Source organism: Quercus lobata, chromosome 12 (assembly GCF_001633185.2).
Source record: "Quercus lobata isolate SW786 chromosome 12, ValleyOak3.0 Primary Assembly, whole genome shotgun sequence".
Classification (NCBI taxonomy): Eukaryota; Viridiplantae; Streptophyta; class Magnoliopsida; order Fagales; family Fagaceae; genus Quercus; species Quercus lobata.
In genome coordinates, this window is record NC_044915.1 from 14,883,637 (window position 1) to 14,904,058 (window position 20,422).

Consider the following 20,422-nt stretch of genomic DNA (forward strand, 5'->3'; position numbering starts at 1 on the left):
AAGTAACAAATAGGAGTGAATAGAACAACAGTTCAATGTAAACTCTTCCTCATACGGGTCCGAGGATAGATCTTGTATTGATAAGTAAGGTTGATTTTCCTTTACATGGTAATTCTCTTGTTCTCACACTTGTTTCTTTTTTCTTGGAAAATGTTCATGCTTTCTTTCTGGAGGGTTCCTTTCCTTGCATCTCAACCCTCCATCTGTACGTTTTAGGGGAACTCTTTGAATGCTTGTCCCATCAGGATCTTTTTGAAGGTGGTAGAAAGAATTGTGAGCTGTGAAACCATTATTCTGTGGTCATTTTCTCATTAATACAGCTAGTTAAGTTGGTGCAGAGTATTGAATGCAGAGGTGGGAGGTGTCTTATTTAGGAAACTTCCTTCCTCCACCTTTGCATGTCTCATTCCTTTCCTTTTCCATCTACTCCCTTATCCTTGGGTTTTTCGGGGGTGCCGGTTGCCATTTGGCTCTTTAATTCTTCTCGGGTAGGTGTAGTCCTTGGAGTCTATCTGTTTTTATTTGCTTGGGTTGGTAGATTTATCCTCGGATTGGGTTCCTCGATCCTCGGCCCTCCCACATTCACTTTTTAAATCTTATTTTATTTTCTTTATATAATAATTTTATATTATAGATGGTGTTTCTTTTATTTGTAAATATTTTTTATTTAGAAATATATACTAGAAATATCATTTTTGATATGAAAACCTTAAGAGAAAAAGAGGGAAGAATAGAAAAATTAATTGAATCTCACCTAGGATTGCTTGATAAATATGTTTTACATATATAATCTCACACATTATTGAGAATTCATTAAAAAAGAGTTAGAATATGAAGAAATAATACATCGGAAAGATTACAATGAAAATAATCATAATGATATTCAAATTTGTAATTTAACAATTTTTGATCATATAAAAAGGCCAAATTACTTTTCAAATGCATGTATGACATAATTTTACTGATAATACTTGTTACAATTTTTTTTTTTAAACTAAAATTTTATTTAGATAAAATTTCAATCAAAATCGATTATATCACAAGAAGATTAAGTGAACTAGTCATATTATCAATTGAAAAGTAGATATTAAAAAAAAAGATTAAAATTTAAAAACCATAATTAATAATTTTGCATATCAAAAAGTAAGAATAAGGATTTAAAAAAAATTATGATATAAAAATTAGATAAATAATAGTTAAATGATTATTCAATAAAAAAAAGTCCGCACTTAAAATTATTGCTTTAGGCCTCAAACTCAAATTATTTCTGGTTGACCCTGAACATGATATAAACCATGAGTCTTTTTACATAATTATCCTAAGGTTGTGTAAAGAAGACTTATTGTCAATTTTACTTTCATGTTGCTTCAACATAACCTAGCACCAAAAATAAAAATAAAAAATAAAATAAAGTCACCTTTCGAAGTGAGGCATACTTTTCAAAAAACTAACTTTTGTTATGACCGGCTAGCAACAGAGCAAGGACAATTAACACAAGTTTAGATTTATATCGATCCTCCATATTTTGTTGCACCCTATATTTTATGGGATGCCATGTGTAAGACATCTTTGAAATATGCATAAATTTTGATTTTGAAAATAGTATTGTTATGTGAATAGTACTTACTTCTTCTTTAAAAAATATATATATATATATATATATTTAATCCAATTCAATCCTCTAAATTTGACTAAAATTCTCTAAATTTCATATATAGTAACTTCAAAGTTGTAAATACCATTTTACAAAAATATTGACTTATGCATATAAATGCCTAGGTTAGTGTCACATTGGCAAATGGCAACACCCTAACCTTAATATTTGTTATAGGTGTTCGAAGAGTAGTCAATCTTTTTCTCCTCCACTAGGTCTGTCACAACCACCGATACACTATCAAAAGGATTGTAAATATGTAAATTCTAGCATGATGTTTCTGCTGACTAGCTTATTGGTGATCTTCACATTACAATCACAAACGATATCTGTCAATTTTCGAGGAATTTTCATAACAGCCCCCAATACAGAAAAATTGTCAGCTGAATTTATTTGGTGGAATTTTTCAACACGATGTCATTGTAACTTGATGATATGAAGATGCCACTTTCAAGTTACTGGTGAGGAAGAGTTATTAACCATGACTTAGAAAAAGAAAGTGTGCAATGAAAGACGACTTCAAACTTACCTAAACTTAATATTATTATTATTATATTCACTCCAAAATTAGCTTAAGAAATCATGCGAGAGAGCCAACTAGAACTTTCTGAATTCTAACGCCAGTAGTAAAGAATTTATGTGATGCTAACAAATAGCAATAAGTAGAAATATTTTAATATTGTTAATAATAAATTATTATTATTATTATTATTATTATCAAAAAAGGAAATATTTTAATATTGTTTTTAAGAGATTTATAATTTTTTAAAATTGTTTAGTCTCTCCTATAACTTATAAGGAGAACCAACTCAACCAAGGCTCTAATTTCTAATGTCTCCTCCACTTGCAATTGTCATGTTAGAACAGAATGAATCAAAATAGAAGGATGAGTTTGAGGTTGAAAACTACAAGATAATTCAACCAAAAACTGAAAAGAAAAGAAAAAATCAAAAAGAATACTTCAAGAGAAATGTGTCAAAAACGAGTGAGATCTTTCTTTTTTTTTTTTTTTTCTTTCTCTCTCTCTCTCTCTCTCTCTCTCTCTCTCAAAAACGAGTAAGGTCTAAACACCATAGAAAAACTTGCATATTTCTTTTGCTTTAAACTTCCTGAAGAATTTTCAGAAAAGTAAATTAGGTAGGTTCCATGTGATTCTTCATCAATTAAATAATTTACATATAAGACTAACCTGACTTAAATTAGAAAACAAGATTCCCCATTAGTGTTCTTTATTAAAGGCTTGCCTCCTTTCCAAGTTTCCCCTTTCATCACTCACCTCTTTTCTACTGTTCAGCTAAATGTCTTCCTCACTAAAACCCATCTTATTATTAATCATCTATCTCTTGCCTTTCTTTTCTTTCCCATTCATATTAATTTCTAGATGCACATAGTTCAAGTGAAAATTAGCATTATTATTATTATCATCGACAAAAAATAATAAAATATAGGCAAAAATGCAAAACTGACCCTTTAACTTTCAGTTCTTTTTTATTTCAATCCTCTAACTTTCAGTTTTGTCAATTCAGTCCTCCAACTTTCAATTTTTGTCAATGCAGGATTCCGTTAAACTCCAGCAGCTGTTAATGTCACTGAAAAAAAAAAAAAAAAAAACATATGTAAAAAAGAAGAAAACATTCGTCGTTCCCCTTTCCCTGAAATCAAAACAAAGAAATATTAAGACTCAAATCCCTAATGTAAATCAAAACAAAGAAACATTGAGAGACCCAAATCCCTAACATAGAGAATTTGGGGAAAAGGAAGAATCGGTTTGAGAGAGAGAGAATTTGGGGTCGGCGGTTTGAGAGAGAGAGACCGAGTATGAGAAATTTGTTTAATATTGACGAGGACGAAGATCTTGCTGCGTTTGGAGTAAAGCGAAGCCGCATTAGTAGCTACAGAGAGATTGGCAGTGATTCCTTTGAGTGTAGTGAGTGCGGCGGCGAGGAGAGACTCAAGCGAATGGGACGAGCGGAGGAGCTATTGGAGAATGAACTAGAGACGGCTTGTGAAGGAGCAGAAACGCCGAGGGTTGTCGAAGTAGAACCAAGGTTGGTGGTCCTCGTTGGGTCAGAGCTTAGAGAGCAATTGCTGGATAGAGTCAATCACGGCTAAAACTGACGCTGATGAGGGTGTTGGACGTGCTGACATCATTTTACAGTGAGAGTGGCATGGTGGTCAAAGAGTGAAAGTGAAAGGCACGGTGAGAGTTGGTTGAAGCTGACTGAACTCGATTACTGATATAGAAGAGAAGAAGATAATGTGATTTAGGATAATGTTGGGTTTGATTTTCTACATTAGGCTACTCAATTCCAAAATTTATTAATAAAAAAGAAAAGAAAAAAAGAGCGAAAACGATGTTGTTTTGGCTCAATTAACGGCAAGACATAACTGGGGTTTAACGAAGTACCAATTGACAGCAATTGAAAGTTATAGGATTGAAATAAATAAAAAAACTAAAAGTTAGAGGACTGAAATGAAAAAGACTAAAAGTTAGAAGGTCAGTTTTGTATTTTTGCCTACAATATATATCATGTTCAACATATTCAGATTCTTAATGATATCTAAGAACCAATTTAAAATTCTTAGCCAATTTTTTTTTTTTTTTTTTGATAAACTTCAATTCAATAAAAAGCAAAAACAAGACTACAAGAGAGGGTATCCTTCCTTACAAACAGTAGCTAAATCTGCAGGAAGGATATCCTTAAAATAGAAAAAAGAAGAGCGGGAAAGTAAAGAACATCTAGCAGCTACATGGGCTGCAGAATTACAAGTTCTGTAGACCCAAGAAAAAGAAAAGGAAGCAAAACACTGAACCAATGACAAAATGCTGGAGATGGAAGGTTGGATGACCCAGATGAGAGAGTCCGAAACAAAGCACAGTGCGTCAAAGCAAATCTTAGAGTCACCTTCGAATAACACATGGCTCCACTTTTCTCTTTTTGCGATAGAAACAGCCCACAAGAGAGCTTTGGCCTCAGCTTGGAGGGGAGAACGATGAGAGGAGTTCCTTGCCCAGATACTACAGAGTGAGCCAGTGGAATCCCTTGCAACCACTGCCAACGTTGCCTTAGCACTAGTCCAAGCAGCATCCACATTAACCTTAATCCAGCCAGGAGGAGGTGGGACCCAATAGGAAGGGGTTACCTTAGACGGAAGGAGGGACGGCTTCAAGCAAACTTCGGAGAATTCACGAACCTTCCTGTGAATGATAAGCACAGAATCAGTCAATCTAAAATGTCCCTTAGAATGCAAGTTGGAGTTCCTGAGATGCCAAATTTCCTTAAGGGTGAGAGCAATGGTTAGGGAGACATTTCGCTGCTCAGACGCTTGATTGGGAGGCAAAGGAGGATTAAGGATAAGATTGATGATGTTATACGAAGATGTTGCAGCAAAATCTTCTGATCTAAATCCCCAAACAGCTGCGAACCACAACACTTTTGCTATATGGCATTTGAGAAATAAGTGGATCGGATCCTCTGGGAATTCGGAACATAGGAGACAAGAATCATCATTTACGCTCATCCTCCTCTTGATATTTTCCCTAGTAGGAAGCACGTTGACGCACATTCTCCAGAGGAACATCTTAGTTTTTTCAAGTGCTTTCATGTTCCAGAGCTTTTTCCAAATAGGAGTAGGGGCAGGGGGAGCCACAGGGAGGTGGCAAGTAGCCTGGTAAGCAGATTTCACAATGAAGACACCTTTTGAGTCCAGAACCCAAATGAGCTTATCTAGTATAGGGCATAATGGAATAGGAATGGAGAGGATAGCTTGAGCCGATGCTAGATCGAAAAGCTGGATGACAAGAGGGGCTTTCCAATAGTGCAAGTCAGAATCAATGAGTTGAGAGACCTTGAGAGGGGGCTGGTTGATGTTTACATCTCTAGGCTTGGGGGTGAAATCTTGAATCCAAGGCACCCAGGGGTCTCGCCAAATATCAACTGATGATCCATCTCCAATAAGGTAGCATGCTCCCTTTAAAATGATGGGTTTTGCCCTTTCTATGGCTCTCCAAATAGGGGAGGCTAATCTTGGGGGGTCAGACCTCATCCAATCATGCTTGATTTTATATTTGGCTCTAAGAACACGCATACACAAGCTGTCGCTATTCAAAACTATCATCCAAGCTAGCTTTGCGAGAAGGGCAGAGTTAATATCCTTATGCTTCTTGAACCCCAAACCACTCGCCATTCTAGGAAGGCAAAGTTTGTCCCAAGACTTCCAAGCTAAGTAACAGCCCTCATTTGCCTTAGGCTTCCACCAAAATCTCCTTGTGAGGGAGTCTAACTTTTCACAAGTTTTATTGGGAATGCTGAAGGTGGCCATGGCAAAAGTCGGCAGAGATTGTGCAACTGAGGTAATAAGAGTCTTCCTTCCCGCCCAAGAGAGACACTTGCTTCTCCAACCCAATAATTTTGTTTCGAGTTTATTCTGAAGAAAACTGAAATCCTTAGACGGACCTCTGGATAGGAAGAGAGGGGCGCCCAGGTAGATGGCATCCCTTTTGAGGCTCTTAATCTGAAGGATTCTCTTGATGGTTCTGCGATGTTAGAGTTGGGTGTGTTTAGAGAAGAAAACCCCAGATTTGTGCTTGTTAATGCTCTGTCCGGACCAGGAGCAGTACTTCTCAAGCACATTAATTAGGCAGTGTGCATCTCTAACCGTGGCCTTAGAGAACAGGATAATGTCGTCAGCATACATGAGGTGAGAAATGGTGGGGCCATTTGAACTTGTCTTGATACCGTTCAGGTTCTTATTTTTCAATTCATATTCCAACATTCTAGAAAGTATTTCTTGCTCAAGAATAAAGAGATAGGGTGAAAGTGGGTCACCCTGCCTTAGGCCTCTACTAGGATTGAAACCTTCAGTCTTGCCTCCATTGACCAATACTTCAAAAGATACAGAAGAGATGCAAGCAAAAATCCAACCCGTGAAGACCTCATCAAAGCCCAAATGCAGGAGGATAGTCCTTATAAATTCCCAATTTACTCTATCGTAGGCCTTTTGGAGGTCAAGCTTGATGGCCATAAGGCCTGGTTTGGGTTTACGAGTTTTGAAGCCGTGAATCATTTCTTGGACAATGACCTGATTTTCAGCTATCCATCTACCTGGAATGAAGGCAGATTAGGAAGGAGAAATAATCTTATCAAGTAGCGGCCTCAACTTGGCAATAAGGATCTTAGAGATGACTTTATATACCACGTTGCATAGACTGATAGGCCTGAAATGATTAACAATAGAGGGATTAGATACTTTAGGAATGAGGACGATAAGAGATCGGTTTACCTCTCTAGGCATTGACCCAAGCCTAAAGAAGGAGGTAATTGCTTTGATAATATCCTTGCTAACAGTAGGCCAGAGCTGCTTATAGAATAGGACAAGAAATCCGTCAGGGCTAGGGGCTTTCAAATCTTGCATGAGGAACAATGTGGACTTAATCTCTTCTAGTGTTGGGATGGCTAAAAGAGAAGCGTTTTCCTCTTCAGTGATGCACGGCAGCATGAGGTGCTCACGATGGGGTGGAAAAAAGACATCCTCTTTTTTGAACAGAGTTTTGAAGTTCTCATAGAAGAGGTTTCTGATCTGTTTAAGCTCAAAAATCCAGGAGCCGTCTTCTCCCTTGATTGCATCGATGTTATTTCTCCTTCTGCGGATGATAGTTGAGAGATGAAAGAACTTTGAGTTTTTATCCCCTAGCTTGAGCCAATGCTCTCTTGATTTCTGCCTCCACAAATTTTGGTTCCTATAGAGCCATTCTGACAATTTAGCTTGCAAAGAGCTCTCCAGAACATCGTTTTCAGATGATGGTTGGAGGGATTGGACATCTTTGATTTTATGGATCAAAGCATTAATTCTATCTTGGCAACGACCGAAAACCTCTTTGTTCCATTGTCGGAGCGCATCTCTTGTGGCAGCCAATTTTTTATAAAGATTGGTGAAGTCAGAGCCCCTGGGAACCACTTCCCATGCCTTTTCAATAACTGGTAGACATCTTTCATCTCTAAGCCATGCTACTTCAAAACGAAAGGGCCTATGAGCAAAATCCTCCACTAGGTTGGTATCAAGCAAAATAGGTGTATGGTCAGACATAATCGCCCCAAGATGAGACAAGGAAGCTTTTGGGAAAGCAAGTCTCCAGGATATATTTGCAATGCCCCTGTCAAGTTTTCTTTTAATCGTTGCGTTGCCCCACCTTCCTTTGGCCCAAGTGAACTTGTTGCCTGAATACCCCAGATCAATGGCTCCAAAATCAAACATGAGCTCCTTTAAAAAATTGGTGGCTAAGGAATTACCCTTCCTACTCCCTCTAGACTCATCCTCATTGAGAGTGAAGTTAAAATCCCCTAGACAGACCCAGGGGCCATGGTATGACTCAAGCAGGGCAAACAGATTCTCCCAAGCTTTCTTCTTCTTGGAATAGTAGGGAGGGCCATAGAATCCAACAAATAACCAATCACAAACAGGGTCAGAAAATTTAACAGCAATAAGATTCTTGTTGAACTCAAAGAGCTTTGTTAATATGCCTTCCTTCCATATAATGGTGAGACCACCTGCTTTGCCTTTTGCTTCCACCACAAACTTATTATCAAAATTAATAGAGTTTTGAACAAAAGACATACGACTATCCTTAGCTTTAGTTTCAGATAAAAAGATAACGTCTGGCCTAACGCCATTTATTTGAGCCTTAAGGGCTCGAACTGTCGAGGCGTTGCATATACCCCGACAGTTCCAACCGAGGATCCTCATGGCGATGGTGGGGGCATAATAAGGCCCGCCTCCTCGGCCGTAGTGACAGAATCAAAAGAACTAGCATAGCTAGGATTGGTGGAGCGAAAAAGTGTAGATACATGGTGGTAGATAGGATTAAATTTATGAGATTTACCAAATTTCTTAGTAGGATAAGAATAACCTGGATTGAAGCTCAAGTGCGATAAATACTGCTCCAAGCGTGATTGTGGAATGAGTGAAGCTGTAGCTGGATCAATGAACACCGACTCAATACCCTCCTCTGCGTGTCTCAGACGTTTGTGAAAGATATCTGGATTGAGCTTGGATATTTTTCTTTTTTAAGGCCGATGAGAGCTAGACTAGGTTGGGATTTCGGCAGGGGAAGATGGGGAAAGTTTAGGAAGAGAGGAGGTGGGTAGGGATAAAGGCGTGATTTGGGGATTTTGGACGGAGGTGAGGCTAGCATAGCTGAGGGAAGGTGTTTTGTTGAAGGGTGGGCTAGAGTCGTGGAGTTGGGCCGAAGAAGGAAAGGTGGGGATAATAAGAGTTTGTGGATTAATGGGCTTGAGGCTAACCGTTACAGGAGAGATGAGGTAGAGGTCACATGATGTAGGCCCAGCAGGTATCTCTGGCACTAATGGGGCAGTAAGGAGCGTGCCTGAGGATAATATTGGCTCTTCCACGTCAGCTTGATTCAAACATTCCTTGGTACCAACACTCATGTCCGTGTCCTCCTGGCTGGTAATGCACGATTCTCCATCCGTATGTGTACTATTGTACCTGTGCCACGCGTCACAGCTTGGGGTAGTCACACTAGAGTGGTCCCCAACGGGAACTAGGGGCAGAGGTAGACATGCTGCCGCCGTGGAAGTGGGTGGAGGAGGGCGGTTAAAGCCTTCATTTTTGGAATTGGAGTCCACGGACAAACCAGTGCCGCTAGTAAGGAAAATCCCTGGTGGATTGTCACCATTACCAGCTCTGAGCCAAGGTCCAAAAGCTTTAAACATAGCTCCCGAGGGTTTGCGGAGGCAAAAGGATACAGAGCTGCAACTTTTATGTTCATGTCCAATGATTCCACAATTATAGCAAACATCAGCAAGCTTCTCATATTTTTTTCCAACCCATAAATCCTTGCTGCTTGGGCGAGGGAGAAAAATTCCAGGGATGAGGGGAGAATCTATTGGGATGTCTACATTTAAACGAATAAACCTCTTCCAAGGTTCAGCTCTGTCGCTAGTGAAGTCCACATCATTTACTCTTCCAATAGTTGAACCTATTTTCCTTATATTGTCTTCCGTACACCAAAGGAAAGGGAGGTTATGGATTTGCAACTAGAAGGATGTGGTGGAGAAATCTACCTCAAGCCAAGATAGATTTGGACGCCATCTTTTCATGATAAGATGTCCTCCTCGGATTGACCACGGCTTTTTGGTAAACACTTTGTGGGCGTCGGTCTCGTACTGAAATGAGAACAAAAACACATTTTTATCCAGCCGTTTAACCTCCATCGGAAAAACAGGGCTCCAAGCCTTGGTGGTAACATCCCTTACAAGGTTGAGGCTAATGGGTTTGGAGGTGATGAGTTTAGCTAGGATAGTGAGGTCTGGGTTTTTGGTCATGGTTTGTCTTGGAGGGAGCTCTAAAGTAATGTCATGACAGGAGAAATTTTTTGTGCGATTCACAAGGTCTGAGACCTCCATGACCGGGAGTAGGGGTGAGAGTAATGGAGGCAGTAGAAGAAAGGAAGGAGGAATTGGAGGTGAATGAGATGGGGCTCAGGCTAGGGGAAAGGGGAAAAGGGTACCACAAGGGTACGGAGAGGTATCGTCATACTCAGTACAACTTTTTCTTTATTGTTTTTTAGTTTGTGAACCTCTCTTAGCCAATTTCTTTACTAGCCACAGTTGTACATGCCATGGTGCACGATGCTGTTTTTTGTTTTTAGGCCAAATGCTGGAATCAAAGTTACGCTGAATTATGAATCTTAGTCGTTAGGTGAAGTCTCCAATAAACATAAACTCAAAGGTGTCATGGAACAAGGCATATAGAAGGGAAATAATATTGCTATTTCAAAGATTTATCAATGATATTAATGTTGTCATATCTTATATATTAATATATCCTAACTTCAAGAGCAGACAACATAGATTGAAACTCTCTAAAAAAAAAAAAAGCATAATTTTCCGAATATCACAATATTTCATCATTTTATTTGCCCCAACTTTTACTTGGTTTAAGAGGAATTACAAAATGGATGTGCCCTGAGTCCTAACCTTTTTTTTAGTAAGGAAAATAATATTAAAAAAAAAGTGTCTCATCATTATTTCATTGGGGGCAAAAGGGAACACTTTGACAGGAAAAATTCTTAAATATTCGTTGAATACGAAGAAATTGTGCTCCATTTTCTAATATTCATAGTGGAGTTCACTCATTAAATTTATAGTAAAGTCCACCACAAATATGAGAGAAGAGAGCATTATTTTCCATGTTTCGGGCAAGGGCGGCTTGATGTATTTGGGGGCCTAAGACGAAAATTGATTATTTTGTTTTAGATGCAAAATTACTACTAATTAACATGAACTATGTAGAATTTTTTCTTTTTTTAGAAATTTTATAGACAGAAAAAATTTGACAAAATTTTTATACTTGTTGATATAGTAGATTGATAATGGTAAGTAAAAAGAGTGGTGTTAGTGGTAGACTTAGATGAGAACTTGTAAAAGTTTGCTAAGTAAACTCTTATCATTATTCTTATTTTTTTTTAGAAGTGCAACATTCACAATAATTTTTTACAACAAATCTTAGGTTTTAAGTTTCTTTTTATTTTCTATTTGAAAATATCATTATAATTATTTTTTTGCCATCAATAACAGGTTGTAACAACCTACTACTTAGTATTAGTTGTAAAAGTGTTGTGAAAAATATTGTAGACGTTGCATTTTTCTTTATTTTTTATTTTTTTATCTGGTAAAAAAATATTATTTGATTTATTGATTATAAATAATCCTATTGGTTAAAATTTGGAGGCTTTTTTTTTTTTTTTTACTTAGGGCCTTAGGCGACCACATCTCTTACTCTACTATTCAGCTGGCCCTGGTTCTGGGAATACATAAGTATTACTCCCTCGACAAACATCTCATATTTGAACCAAAACATTGCTACAAAAAAAGGTGGACATTGTTCTAGCTATACCCACATCTCAAGCAAAGTCCTGATTCGAGGGAGGTGTGAGCAAAAAAAGAGAGTTTTGGTGGGGATGCGGTTATGTGCAAAAAAATTCATGTTCGAGTGCACTTTTTCAAAATTTGGTCCAATGCAAACCCAACAAGCATTGGACTCATCCTGGATCAAACCTTTGATTAAAAGGCTTCTCTCTATGTACTCTATATCTCTCGTACAAAAAATGATGAGAACAAGACCTCAAGCTAGTTAGATTTTTGTGAATGCCGACTAGTATTAGGTTTTATTGGTTTGGTTTTGGAGGAATCCGCCTCCATATAATTGAGCAAATTGTAAGATTGGCATACCCACAATTTTTTCAATGTTAAATTTTAAATCCCACTCTCTATTTTGATCCGTTTTCAATTCAGTTATTTAAAATTTTTTATTTTTATGTTAGCCCTTGAACTTTCATTTGTTTTCAATGTAGTCTTTTTGTCTAATTCATGCCCTTAATCTACCAAAATGATGCCATTTGGGAAAATGAAAAATACTAAAACTATTGGAAAAATTGGATGGAATTAAATGAAATGACTAAATTATAAAATAAAATTAAAAAAAAAAAAACCTTAAATGATTGAATTGAAAACAGGTCAAAATTAGCTGGTGTAATCTCTAATTTATCATTTTTTTTAAATGAAATGAGAACTATTTTGTTTTCATTAAAAACAAAAAACGTACATACAATTGAATTTCATTCATTCATTATTTTAGAAATGTTAGGAAGCACATTCAAAAAAAATAATGTTAGGAGACACCAGTGAGTCAACGGCCAGTTATTTCTCGTAAAAAAAAAAAAATTAATAGTTTCTAATATTTTTAATGAAAATGTAGGGGTAAAATTTCCAAAGTCAACAATGGGCCTTGGGCCTCACACAGAGCCCAACCATGACCAAAAGGGAAAAGGCGGACCAAAAGACTTCTGGTCCAATCCTATTGAGCCCAGTTTATTTTAAAAGACGTCCGAGGAGGAATGTCTCCTCGGACACACAAATATGGGCCCAATGTGCGCCTCCTCCACAATGAAGAATCATCCCAGACAAACGTGGGTAGTAGGATGAGCCTCACATAGCAGGAAAGAAGAAAATGTAAAATGTCCAGGGAGAAGTCACAACTACCGCATTAAATGCAAGGAAGCTACTTTTTCAGCCGCATTAATGTGGAGAAGACAGGCGAACAGTGTTACATTGGCCAGTGCAACTCACAGAAAGATAAGGTGGATGTCCGATGGAACAGGCACTCAAGTGAAGGTCCAGATGGTTAACAAGTGTAAGGCCCTTATCAATTTAAGGAGGCTATATATGAGAAGGAAATCCCCATGAAGAGGGGATCAGAGAATTTAGAGAAAAAGAGAGAGAGAGGTTAAAGAATTCCGTAGTCTTTAACCAGAGCAACAGGTGCACTTATACGTCTCCTCGGACCAGTATCCTGCAAAACTTAAATGGAATATTCTCACGTTCAGACTGTTGTATGGCATACAACTAACTAACGTTCACTTCGTCCAGCCCTAGTTCTGTAACCCGCTCTCTACAAATTCATTGTCTAGGGACTTTTTGGCCAGAACCACTTACTTGTTGGGCCTGAGCCCCAAAAACCGCCCCTACAGAAAATATATATGATTCGAATCTCCTTCCACACTTAAAAATATATAGATAAGTAATAAATAAATAAATAAAAGTTAAAAGAAACACTTATTCTAATACAATTGGTTTTTTTTTATTTTTTTATATATAAGATAGAAATTTTACTTTAGTCTAATCTAAGTGTATATGTGTGTGAAGCTCCTTTCTGGAGACTTGAATCCTGATTCTTGCTCCCTTCACCTCACAAGTACTTATACTTGTAAACAACCATAAATAAGGAAGCCCCCAAAGTAGATGTAAAATGAAGTATTTAAATTAATTACTTCATAACTCATTACTCCAATACTCCTACATGATTTAAGTTGCATGTACATCTTACAGTTGGATCTAACAATTGATTTCATGAGCTTCCAATTGCTTAATGGCACCTCATGGCTCAAGTTTGTCAGGCTGGGTTTATAACATATTATTCATTTTCTTCCTCAAAAAAAAAAAAAAAAATATATATATATATATATATATATTCTTTTCCTGTGTGCTATATTATTTTGTGTTTTATTCTGGGGTTTGTCAAAGTTTTGAATATTTGTTTGGGATGTTTCGTATTGATCATTGGAAAAAGATATTTCGAGACTGCATACCTGTATAATGTTTTGGAATTATGATAGTATGTGTGGGTGTGAATATAAATACTCTAAAAAAATAAATATAAAATCTACATAATTTATGCCATCTCATTACCCAAAATTAAAAATTTTATAAAATAAAAAAATTATAAATAATAACCAATCATTACATATAAGTACCACCATAAAATTGTTCTAGTTGACTCAATTAGTAAAGTCTCTGATAGTCGAATAAAAGATCTGGGGTTCAATCCCCGCCTACACTAAAAATTGATTAATGTCTTGGTCTGATGATAAAGAGTTATCATCAGGAGTGGATGCTATATGTTGAAACTCTCTTAAAAAAAATGAAGTACCATCATAAAATTATTCCCAATTAAAATAAAAAAACAAAATTCTTAAAAAGGACCCACTAAAAATTTGAGATATACCTAATTAGGGAGAAAAAATTATCAACATGCATGAAGTTAAAATATAAAATAAATTAAAATTCAAAGCTTAATTTCTACTCTAGGCCAAAATGGAGTTATATATATATATATATATATATATATTTAATGTCTGCTTTGTGTTGATTGTTTTTCATTATTAGATCAAAACACTAATGGTTCCAATGACTTTCTTTTTCAAACGAAATACGAACTCAAATTCCTTATGTAAAAGACTTTGTTACTGATATTGTAATTTCTATTAAGTGTACCAAAATGTGCCCTAAATGTAACCACTTCTTATTATACAATTAGTACTTGCATAACAATAGAAGCATTTTAGAACATTCACATCAGACTCACCAATTTAATATTTTAGCAAAAATTTATTTAAACTCAACTGAAACAAGCATGCACCAGCCTCACTAAATTAATTAAAGTTTTTAAAGAGGACAGTCTCATTGCTACATGTAGCAAGCCTCTATCCTCACTACATTAAATTTCAATGTGGATAAAATATTGAGGCTGATGTATGTGTAAGAAAATAATAGATAGCTAAACAAGAAAAAGTTAAAGTTTTTTGGATTTATTTAGCTAAATACTTGAGGAGACTGATGTGGATGCTCTTATATTTGTACCTAATTCAGCCGAAGATAGCAAACATATACTCCAAGCCATCACAAAATTATAAACAGAGGTAATATCATATAGGTTAGTCATGACTAAACCACATTAAGTTATGATTTTCAAAAAAATTTAAAGGTTAGAAAGTATAAAAAAATTCAAAAATTGATTATTAATATTTCACCATCACATCTTTGATTCCAATGCTAATTTCACCTTACAATCATTTTCTCTTCTCTTACACATGAACTGCCACTATTGTGTACTGCTAATCAAAACTAGTACACCTAAGGGATTAACCTAAACTTCTAAGTACTACCAACTACCATCAATATCTCCTATTATAGGTCATTTATCAAAATCACTATGAGAGAAAGAAACACATTAATGAGAAAAACATAAAATAATAAATAAATAAACACGAAATGAACCAATTAAGTGATTGATTGACCACAAAAGACTTCAACTGTCATGCATTTTAGATTTACCAAAAATTGATGTATAATAATATATTTTTTTAGAAGAGCGGTATAATATTAAGAAAGAAGATTCCTTTAAACATTTTATTATGTTTGTATTTATGGTAATTTTGTTATTCATAATCTTACTAGACATGTTAAATATATAATATGTATTTGCTGTAATCCAAAACTTATATGAATTTTATTTAATGGAATTTTCAACTTCTTTCTATAATAAATAAATAATTTAAGAAAGAATTTCTCAGATTTCTTTCCAATTTTTCAATATAGTTTTAAATAAAAGAATTGATAGGATGTACCCTTCAAGTCCCAAAAAATTAACAAAATACCCAGCATATCGCATTTTGGAAATAATTTCTTCTCCAAATTAGCAAAACTTATTACTCTTACACGGCACCACCTACTCTTATAAAACACCCCTCTTCTGACCTTTTCTGATAAACACCACCAAACTGACACCCCACCCCCACCCCCACCCCAAATCAAATTCAAATTCTCTCTCAAACCCAAAAAACCAAGCCCCAGGAAAAACATTCCCATCCCATCCCCTAAAAAGAAAAACAAGTTAGGGTTTTTGGGGTTGGTTGGTGTTTTTAGTTTTCCATCGAATTCATTTTCCCCAATGTCACAACTTTCCCGCAGTAGTGGTAGTCTTGATGACACACCTTCCACCCCTGGAAAGTTCAAACCGGACAAACCCTCGCCGTACATTCACCGCCTCCGCTTCCACAACTTGTCCAAATTCACTTTCTACTCCGCTTTCTTCTTAGCCATCCTCTGCTTCTTTTTCCTTCTCTCTTCTCCTTCTGGCTCCAACCCCCGCCGATCTCTCGGCTCCTATGGCGGCTCCGACTGGGAGCGCCACGTCACTCGCTCGGCTCGCCGCCGCTCCGACTCCGGCATGACCGTCCTCGTCACCGGCGCCGCCGGCTTCGTCGGGACCCACGTCTCCATGGCCCTGAAGCGACGAGGCGACGGGGTTTTGGGTCTCGACAACTTCAACCTCTACTACGAACCCACCCTCAAGCGCAATCGCCAGAAGGAGCTCCAAAAGAATGGCGTTTTCATCGTCGAGGGAGACTTAAACGACAAGCCGTTGTTGCATAAGCTCTTCGATGTCGTTGCGTTCACACACGTCATGCACCTCGCAGCGCAAGCTGGTGTTCGCTACGCTATGCAGAACCCGAGCTCTTATATCCATAGCAACATCGCTGGGCTCGTTAATCTTCTCGAAGTTTGCAAATCAGCGAACCCACAACCTTCAATTGTCTGGGCTTCCTCGAGTTCTGTCTATGGATTGAATTCTAAGGTACCCTTTTCAGAAAAAGACCGGACCGATCAACCTGCGAGTCTCTACGCAGCAACGAAAAAGGCCGGTGAGGAAATTGCTCATACTTATAATCATATATACGGTCTTTCTATTACAGGGTTAAGGTTTTTCACTGTGTATGGACCTTGGGGTCGACCGGACATGGCGTATTTCTTTTTTACTAGAGATATTCTTAAAGGGAAAGTGATTAAGATATATGAGACTGCGGATCATGGTAGTGTGGCGAGAGATTTTACATACATTGATGATGTTGTGAAGGGTTGTTTGGCTGCGCTGGATACGGCGAAGAAGAGTACTGGAAGTGGTGGGAAGAAGAAGGGTCCTGCGCAATTTAGGATTTTTAATTTGGGGAATACGGCACCAGTGCCGGTGAGTGAGCTTGTGAATATATTGGAGAAGCTTTTGAAGGTGAAGGCTAAGAGGTTGGTGTTGCCGATGCCGAGAAATGGGGATGTGAAGTTTACGCACGCAAATATAAGTTTGGCGCATCGGGAGCTTGGGTATAGGCCCACTACTGATTTGGAGACAGGGCTGAAGAAGTTTGTGAAGTGGTATTTTAAATATTACAAGGAGGAGAAGAAGAAGATTAGTGCCTGGTGAAGTTTCTCAATTTTTATTTGAACGTGTTTCACTCATTTTGATAACTTTGTGCTCATTGGCATTTGTCATTATCGTGATACTGTCATATGAGAGAGAATGATGTCCTGTGATTGAGAGGCATTTTGTTGCAGGGCAGAGTATAAGAAACTTATGTTTTTTTTTTTTTTCCCACATGTTGCTGCTTTTATTTAGGGTGTTTCTTTTAGTTTAGGTGTTGTACAGTCCATGACTGATAGATCACAGAGGTATTCTGATTGACGGGTTTCATTTTATCATCTTGATATTGAAATAAAATAGCATTTGTTTGCAATGGATTTTTGTGTCTTTTGTGTGTGTGTGTGTGTGTGTGTGTGTGTGTGTGTCATGAGCTCTATGATATCTGCAATTTTCTTCCCTTTATTTTTATATGAATTTTAGCTTATGGTGATTTTGGTTTACTTTATGTTTCCAAATGGAATGTACTTTGAGGTCACTTGTGCTTCTCTTACATTATTTATCCCATTATGCATAATATTGCTTGTTTGTCATACTTCTGGTGTTGCTTGAGTATTGTTATGTGTGCAGTCATGCTGACATAGGTCACTTGGCCCTCCTGCTAGGTCACATGCGATGTGTAATGTGCACTGTACTGTGCCTTTTTAGAACATTTGAATTGCAAGAACATTGATGTAGGTTAGAGGAAGCATAGAAGAGAAATTTCTTCATGGTAACTAGTGATAAGTTCTATTAGACACAAATTAAGTTAGGTGATTCATTGTCCCCTTCTTGCTTGATTCATTGGGCGGCAGGGTGATTAGTCTGTGCAGTTTTGTGGCTCTACCATTTTGGTTGGTTCCTTAGGTTTACAGTATATGTGATAATTTATTCACTCTAAACATTGTTGTGTTGGTTTTAGTTTTGTACTACTTGATTGAGTAGAACAGTAGAACTCCTCCCTCATCCTGATCAGAATTTCAATACATATGACAGGAAGCCAAAAGTCTTAGGGTTTAGAGGTTGTCATACTTCATTGATGGTATATTCATATGTATTATTACTCTTGATTTAAAAGTGAAAAAAAGGGGGGGGGGGGGGGGATGTTAACATTGTTTTGGAGGGATTGCTAGTATAAGTAAGAGAAATAACATAGGAAGCTTAAATCACACAGGTTTTTATTGTGACTTCACCAAATTTGTGGCCTGAATGTAATTGATATTTATTGGGTATCTGCAGAAATGATTTAATTTCTTAAATCACATCCAAGTACATTGAAGTTCAAGATATAAATGGTGGTGTTGGAGGTTTAAGTAGCAAATGATTTTAAAAAAAAGTTTTAGTTCAATAATTTGCTGGTAGAGTAAAGGAATTGCGCACATTCCTTGTGTTGTTGGCTTTGGGCAAAATTTAGGTACAGTACCTTAGGTACAATATCTTAGGTTCCCTATTTAAAATTTTGACACCTGTTCAATTTAATAATCCAAGTAAACGGCATTAAAACTATTTTTTTTTTCTTCCTTCCTTCTTTTTCCTGTTCCTGCAAACGTCTTCTCTTCCAAACCCAAAAACCTTTCTCTTCCAAACCACCCATGACCCTTCTCTTCCAAACCCAAAACCCATATTTCCTTCTTCCTTCTTTTTCCTGTATCTACAAACCTTTCTCTTCCAAACCCAAAACCCAAAAAAGAATTAAAAAAAAAAAATCTCATCTCTCTCTCGGTGTGTTTTGGATCCACTAATGGTTTGATAGGAGGGTCTATGAAGGTGTTGATTATGTCGTCTAATGCATTGAAAATCAGTGCTGGCACTGATGGCTCTACTTTTCTCTTTGTTGATTGTAAAGAATTTGAAGATGATGATCTAATGGAGGATGGGGTTTGGGACGTTGTTTTTGGAGGTGGGGTGGTTGAAGTGGAAATGGGTTGTGTAGTTTTTGTTGTTGGGGCTTTTCTGATTTATGATTCTTTCTTTTCTGATCTATGACTCTTTTTTCTTTTCTAATCTATGATTCTCTCTCTCTCTCTCTCTCTCGGTGTGTGTGTGTGTATGTATGTGTATCTGTTTCCTTCTTTTCTGATCTATGATTTTTTCTTCTTTTCTGATCTATGATTCTGTGGAATCTGAACGGATCAGATCCAATTGGATCTGATCGTAGCTTCAAGTTCAGGTGCCGTTTTTTTGTTTAAAACCCAGTAGATCTTGCTTTTATTTTTTGATCCTTTCTGTTTGGTTATTGAGAAAATGAGGAAGAAGGGTCCCTTTTTTTAGTTTGAAACCTAGTAGAAAATGAGGCAACTGGAGATTTGAAGCCGTGGGTTCTCGCAGTACAGGAAAAAAAAGGAAGAAGGAAAAAAGAAAAAAATTTTAAGCCTTGGGTTAACGCCGTTTGTATGGGATGTCCAAATTGGACAGGTTTCAAAATTTTAAATAGGGAACCTAAGATACTGTACCTAAGGTACTGTATCTAAATTTTGTCCGTTGGCTTTTACCATTGGCATTGGTGTTTCTATGCACATTTGGGCACTTATATATGTCTAAGTGATGGTAAAATTATTGTAATGTTTTCGAATAAAACTTATCAATGTGGATTTTGGATCTAGAAGTTTTTCTCATATGGGGTATTTGCGGAAAGATTTTATTTCTTAAATCACATCCAAGTACATTGAAGTTCAAGATATAAATGGTGGTGTTGGAGGTTTAAGTAGTTAAATAATTTGCTGGTAGAATAAAGGGATTGGGCGCATTCATTGGGTTGGCTTTTTGTCATTGGCACTGGCATTTGGTGTTTCTATGCGCATTTGGGCACTTTTTTTATTTCTGAGTGATGGTAAAATTATTGTAATGTTTTCGAACAAGGCTCACCGTGTGGATTTTGGATCTAGAAGTTTTGTTCATATTGGGTATCTGCGGAAATGATTTTTTTTTTTCCCTTAAATCACATCCAAGTACGTTGAACTTTAAGATATAAATGGTGGTGTTGTAGGTTTAAGTAATTCAGTGATTAAAAAAAAAAGTTCTAGTTTGATAATTTTTCTGGTAGAATGAAGGGATTGAGCCCATTCTTTGGGTTAGCCTTTTGTCGTTGGCACTGGGCACTTATATATTGCTCAGGTATGGTAAAACTATTGTAATGTTTTCGAACAAGGCTTGTCGGGGTGGATTCTGGATCTAGAA

The 20,422-nt window shown here is 36.9% G+C and overlaps 1 protein-coding gene and 1 long non-coding RNA gene across 2 annotated transcripts; both read left to right on the forward strand.

Annotated features, from left to right (window-relative positions):
• The first annotated feature begins 245 nt into the window (after positions 1 to 245).
• LOC115972152 lies at positions 246 to 19,188 on the forward strand. The gene is made up of 3 exons (XR_004087408.1): positions 246 to 261; positions 7,453 to 7,458; positions 19,101 to 19,188. It is a non-coding gene; the product is annotated as an uncharacterized LOC115972152 (long non-coding RNA).
• LOC115972150 (UDP-glucuronate 4-epimerase 4-like) lies at positions 15,810 to 17,586 on the forward strand. Its single transcript, XM_031092327.1, has one exon. The coding sequence runs from the start codon at positions 15,965 to 15,967 to the stop codon at positions 17,270 to 17,272; it is 1,308 nt and encodes a 435-aa protein (XP_030948187.1). The 5' UTR covers positions 15,810 to 15,964; the 3' UTR covers positions 17,273 to 17,586.
• Positions 19,189 to 20,422: the final 1,234 nt, after the last annotated feature.